Genomic DNA, 6,758 nt, shown 5'->3' with positions numbered 1-6,758 from the left:
CGCTACAGATTAGCTCCGTTAGCATACTCGCAATAACATCCGCCCTTGTTTGTACTTCATAAAAAAATAAATAAATAAATTAACAGAGCACCAAGAGCATAGGATACCTCATGCAATCACTTCAACATTAGTATACACAACCAGGATTTTATTCATATTTATTAATATCTATTAGTGTACATGTATATGTATAGTGGCCTTAAGAGTCCTAAAAGGGGCCACAAGCTCCCTGCAATGCTCCGATCCAATGCACCTACTAGTAGACACATAGATCCATGTACGTTTTTGTTTTATTCGCCTGAGCTGGCATCTGGTTTAATACTGCTTTTGTTGCACTGATAATATTAGGTTGGGGATGTAAGAGGGTATAAACTAATGGGATTGTAAACAAATGGATGATGGGAAGGGGTGAAGGTTCATGCAAACAGTCAGAAATACGGATGTCACCTACATTCACAGGTGCGCACACACAGCGAGTCTGCATGAACAAAAGTCATCTGTTCTGCATTCTTCTAAATTTAGGCACAGATAAAACATTTTTTTGAATTTTCTGCACAGATGAATATGTTGACGAGATTGAATCGTTTTTTTTTTTTTTTACCAATTCACAAAGAATCCTTAAATCCTTAGTCAGAAGTAAATTTCTGATTAATTACTGCTGCCCAATAGAAAATATTTTATATAAAATGACAAATGTTTTTGGATTTTGACTAAAAAATGCAAAATTATCATTAAAAACACTTTAAAAAGGATCTTAAAAAGGATCAAAAGATGATAGTAGTGGGACTTTAAAACCTGATTTTTTGTTTAATGTGCCTTTTTTCTAATTTAATTTGTTATTTGGGCTTTGATAGCAGAATTAACGACAGTGATGGTATAACCCAAAATGTGATGTAAAACATGGATGCCAAGTCTTCAGAGGTTGAAGAAGCAACATCTGCTGCTCTCCGGTCTAAAATATTTTCTAAATTTCCTTTGCAGTTTTGAAAATGCTAATATGAGATGTGGCTCGCTCCGGGCATGACGGTGGAAACACCTGTGTCCCATCAGGTCTGAATGTGTCAAAGCAGAGCAGCTGTGCGCAGACGGGCAAAAATATTGAATAAAAAATATCAGTAAAAAAGAGAGAAAAACAAAAGGAAAGAAGATATTAAAAGTCTAAACATTTAACAGTGACAAATTAATTTAAAAAAACGTGTGAAGATGAAAGTAACATTAACAGATGATGGAGACTCAAGACTGGTTGAGTCATTCAACATTCATGAACTACATGAGAAAAAGAGAGAAAGACGAGAGAGAGAGGTTAAGCAGTACAAACAAGTGGGCTGAGTTTATGAATAATTGACCAAATGACAGCGCGTGAATAACATGCTTCTGTAACTGTGAGGACGTGCGCTGTCATGTGTTGATTGGGGCCAACAGATGCAGGAATAGATGACCGTGATATGATGCAATGTGGCCGACAGTCCTGAAACGTGCGTGAGCGGAAACCCTGCATCCTTAGAAACCTTCGGGAGTCGTGGACGAATACTGAAAGCGTTTCCATCTTTTTTGTTACTCAGCGCAATCGGGAGAGAGGCCATGAATGGGTAAATCTCCAGAGAGCAATCAAATAAAGAAAAAAAGTAAAGCATTAATCAGTTGGAAATCTGGCCAATCGCAGGATTAAGAGACTGGCCAGTCGGCAAAACTGATAAGCATGTCTGCATGTGAGGGACTCCATGCACTGGCTAAATGAAAGCCTCTGAAACACATCCCCGGATTAGTGGAGCCAAAAGCACTCTGTGGTTATGCAAGTACTGGGAAATACAGCTGATATTTGGGTGAAAATGCAGACACGCTTGCAATATCAGAGGCATGCATTTAAACAGGGTTTTTAGTTGAGTCAGTCCAGCACGATGGACCAAAACTCATGAATCAGCAAAGATTATTAAAAAAAAAATCTCTGAACACAGTGATAATCTAAAATTCTAAAATCTAAAAAAAATCTAAAATGGACTTTTTCCGGTTCCGGGTCACGAGCAGACGTGTGTCTCCGGCTCTCCTCAACTATTAATGATCCTTAATAGCCTGAATCTATTAATATTTGATATTAAGTCCTGAACCGGATACTGATAATTCATGTAGAGAAAATGGTATGGTTGAGTCTGGGTGGGATTATATAAGTTCGCTTCCTTCCACTCCCTTTCAAGTGATCTACTTGTGATTTATTAAGGGATATGTTATGTATGTATTATGACCTGATTGCTTGAAATAAACCATTTCATTCATTCATTCATTCAAAATGAGCTCTAATAGAGCAAATACTGTATCATCAACACTAGAGGGTGCAGCATCAATGAATTGTCTGTTTACAAAATGATGCCATGGTGGGCACTGAAGTATAAAATGCTTAAAGAAAGACAAAAGAATCTGAAATAAGTCTGTTAGTTATTCAGACTTTATGAACTGCATTCACCGTAACTTTATTTATTTGTTTGTGACGCACTACAGCTTACCAACGTTAGCTGGTATCGCCTGTCCGTCCTGGGATGGGATCTCTCCCTCATGTGGGAATCCCTAAGGTTTCTTCTTTTTTTCCTGACTCAGGTTTTTTTAGGAGTTTTTCCTTACCGCGAGGGAGGGTCTAAGGACAGGGATGACCGTTCTTTATAGTCTGTTTAGTTTTTACCTATTGTGCATATTTTATGACTCCATCTGTGCATCTGTAAAAACTACAGGCATGAAGCCCAATGAGGCAAATTGAATTTGTGATATTGGGCTATATAAATAAAATTGAATTGAATTGAATTGAATAGAAGTGTTAGCGTATTAACAAAACCTGCTACTTCCAACACTAAAAAACGCTACAGTGACTCCAACTCCAACTCTTGTTTGCAACTCATAAAAAAGAAAAAAAAAACTTTTAGACAGAGCACCAAGAGCATAGGATACCTCAATAAATCACTTCAACATTAGTATACACAACCATACCTTAATCCATATTTATTAACATCAATTAGTCTACAGTTTTTGTACAGTGGCCTTAAGAGTCCTAAAAAGTCCATTGAAAAAAAAAAGAATTTTATTATTATTTCAATATTATTATATTTAAGGTGCACTGTTGTTTTTTGAAAAAAAAAAAAAAAAAAAAAAAAACGTCTTTTAAGTGTGCATTATAGTGCAGAAAATACGGTAATGTATTGGGGTAGGAATGAATATTCAAGATGGACTGTATCAGAATTCACCCTCTTCTCCCTAAGAGACTATACCTGTGGGAATATCCAGTACCCTCGTCTTTAATACAGTTTGGACATCATGCTCACTATTAGTTTCTTAATGCCAAATATGACGTCATCCATTTTACGGAGTTAAAATCTAATAAGTAGGAACATTTTACAAAGACTATTTATGAATCTATTGTGTTCTTATGATGAAAATTTAGATGACTTTTTGACTTGTTTCTGCCATTTTTCAAATGACAATTTGTTCAAACGCAATGCATTGTGGTTTACATTTACTAATCTAGTGGACTTTGGTGTAAACTGTTTTTTTACAGAAATGCCTAGAAAATAACCAGGATTTTGAAATTGTACATTTGGACACCCTGACAAAATAACAGACTCTATATAGTGCATTAGTGAAGTCATTATGTTCAAAGTTGAGCAAGAAAAACATCATTTGGGAAATTGAAAGGAAAAACGGTAAACTACGTCAACATATGTTTGTATGCAATCTGTGTTTATCTTCACAGTGCCTTATCGGTGGCTAAACTTTACTTTCATTTTTGAACAAATGTCCTAATGAGGGTAACAAGAAAACATATGATCTGAAGATTACAAAAATAACAATAACACCAGGGTAAAAAAAAAAATCAGATTAGCTACATAACCAAATCTTACAAAAAAGTTAATCTAATGACCTATTATTCCACCAACAGTTTTAACCTCTCCTAGAATTGTTTATGTTTATGTTGTGTATTCCTAACTTTATTCAAATTCACCTCTACTCCTGGCTAAGCTCAGTTCAACCACCTCTCAATCCATCAGCGCACGCCCTGCCTTGTCCCTTTTCAGCTGAACATGTAGCCATCACTGTTGTCATGAGAAACAAGAGGGGGTCAGCTGTTGGAGGGGAGGGAAGGAGGCTGAGACAGGAACTGCTATCACTTGTCCTGCCCTTCATCTCTTGTTATAATTCAGGGAATTCAGGGGTCAGCAGAGAGGAGACAAGGAAAACACAGGGGGGATGAGGAGAGATGTGATCTCTGCCTGGATCTATCATTTCCAGAAGGTCGTGGCCTGACCATGCAGGCAGATGGCGGGCTCTTTTGTGTGTGTGTATGCATTTATGTGACAGTCATTTAGATAGACTGTGATGACTTGATGGTCCTGGCAGCTGGAACTGAGTATTCCACTTTGCTTCAGCCTCACTGATACACAGATCAGTTCTAAACATTTAATATGAAGTAACATTTGTATTAAATGTATATAGTAAAATAATAGAACCACTCATTGATTTTCTTTTTAAAAAACAAACAAACAAGAAAAACAACAAAAAACAGCCACAATTAATGAATTTCTGATCAACCAAGAAGTTGTGTAAATTAAATATTTGGAGAAACAAAACTCCAATTAGCATCTGTTAACATCATGCACTCTTTGACATTTTTCTATAATATATTTATTTAAAAAAATTGTAAATATGAAGCACAGGGGTAGAGGGTTGATGATCGGGGGCTTGTTACATCTTCGGAGTCAACCGTTATATTTTCTTAAAATGCTTTAAACATGAGAGTCTGAGAGCTACATAAGACCCCCCAAAAAAACAAAAAACAGCAAAGACAGCAGATAATTTACATCAAGATGACTGAAAAAATTAAATGTATCATTCCATTTTTAGTTGAGTGACACTCCTGAGTGTGATATATTAAAACAGAAAGTTTATATTTCCATTTTTGTTTTCAAAAATTATATTATTTTTTAAAGTATTTCTCAATGATTTTCGTTGTTTCCAATTTGTGACATCAGTAACTTTATGAGTTGATACATGATCCAGAGTTACTTTATTCATTTCTGACCCATAAAAAAGTATCCTAAGAGAGTCGTAGCACAAGAGTCAAGCAATGACTAGTTATTAATTATATCTGCTACAGATCCACATGCAATGTGGGCAACCTAGAGTGTCATCTTTTGTCCACAAAAATACTTTAACTATGGGGAAATACTTCTAAATTTAAATGATTCTCCAAAAACAGGTAAATACGTTTCAGTGTTTGAATATATAAATAAAAAATGTTGGCCTTACCGTATATCTTCTGTATGCCCATCAGGTCATCCATGGGCAGCTTGAAGTTGTCTGTATCCATGTATTGGTAGAAAGGCGCCATGATGGCCGTGGGATCATTGGAGTGTTCTAGACCAAGAGCGTGGCCGAGTTCATGAACAGCCACCAGGAACAAATCGTTACCTGGAAACAGAGAAAAGTAGGGAGTGAGTAAATGGCGCTCTGTGATTCCGTCAGCGTTGATAGCAAAGAACCTCCTGAGGCATCTTGTGTCCCTCATAAACAGCTAAATAAAAAAATAAATAAACTTCCATGTGCCTGTAGTTATATTTTTTTGTCACCTTGCAGCTTGTCAGAGTGCACCTGCTTCAGTTGGCAGTGCCCGAGCACTTCAAAATGCAGCCAAGCCTTTCACAGTATTGCACTGGCTGATTAAACATTGTCATTTTAATAGTATGATAGTAAAACAGGCTCCTATAGCTGCCCAAAACACAAAACAACCCAAAAACTGAATACGTGACTGTGGACAGACATCCCCCTTCTGTTCCCCTAATGAGTGGATTATGTTGCTCTGACATGTTATCCAGAAAGACGGAGCTTTATTGCACATGCACAGACGCACACAACTCCTGAGCACCGAAAAGCATGCAGTCTGTCATTAGTCTTAAGCTGCGGTTAACCGATGACACTGGGCTGACCTTTTAACACAGAAACCCTCTGTGGCTGACAGCCAAGCCAAAATCGCAGCAGTACAAGGCTGAGTTATTCTAGACTTAGCTGCCCGTGTCTTATTCAAACTTGTTAACTAAGGTCACCAGCTAAAAAAAAAACCTCTAAAACAATAAAGCCGCTCTTTCTCATCGTATTGACTTTTAGCACGTCAAATCTGACCTATGAAGCTGCACAGACTCCCACGGTTACAAGGGTTCTCTTGAGGGTCATACAAACTCATTGAAGGACAACGTGTCTTTGTGGGCTGTTCAATGGCTGCATTTGCATGACAGACAGGAATAATGACTTCAGCATCAAGCCAACTTGCAGACAAGTGAACATCATGTTGTAATTCCATCACACGCTGCTGGCTCAATAACTTCCAGGCTTCACTGTGGCTCCATTACTCTGCTGTGTTTAGGTTTGTAGAGTCTAACAAGAGGAACCCATGTTTATATGGCAGACTTTTCACAAATTCATTCCAGAATTTTGACACTTGAGGTTTAGATGTTTAGCCGATCATCAGACAGGGTTCCCCCACAGAAAGAGGAAGCTTCTAGCATAACGAAATAGTTGAAAAAGAGACAACAAAAGCCAATTCATGAACTATAATGTGCCATTGTTTCCTCCAATACTCAGAGCTAAGAAAAGAATCCTGCCATCGGAAATCCTCATTCCAAAGTTTCCTGTCTGTCTGCGGGAAGTTATTTTTCATGTCAATACTTCATTTGGTTTACAGCTTTAAATGAGATCTTTTTCATCCTTTTTTGTCAAATGTTGGT

At 37.3% G+C, this 6,758-nt stretch overlaps 1 protein-coding gene across 2 annotated transcripts in view; it reads right to left on the bottom strand.

Moving 5' to 3' along the window:
• LOC112151285 (matrix metalloproteinase-16) overlaps window positions 1–6,758 on the bottom strand; it is a 75,338-nt gene that overhangs the window by 20,202 nt on the left and 48,378 nt on the right. For both annotated transcript variants that reach the window (XM_024280120.2, XM_024280122.2), the window contains one exon: window positions 5,287–5,448. In XM_024280120.2, the coding sequence (XP_024135888.1) occupies window positions 5,287–5,448 (162 nt within the window). The remainder of the gene's footprint in view (window positions 1–5,286; window positions 5,449–6,758) is intronic.

Source organism: Oryzias melastigma, linkage group LG20 (genome assembly GCF_002922805.2).
Source record: "Oryzias melastigma strain HK-1 linkage group LG20, ASM292280v2, whole genome shotgun sequence".
NCBI lineage: Eukaryota > Metazoa > Chordata > Actinopteri > Beloniformes > Adrianichthyidae > Oryzias > Oryzias melastigma.
Note: the sequence above shows the minus strand (reverse complement) of the source record. Positions and strands in the feature narration are given on the sequence as shown.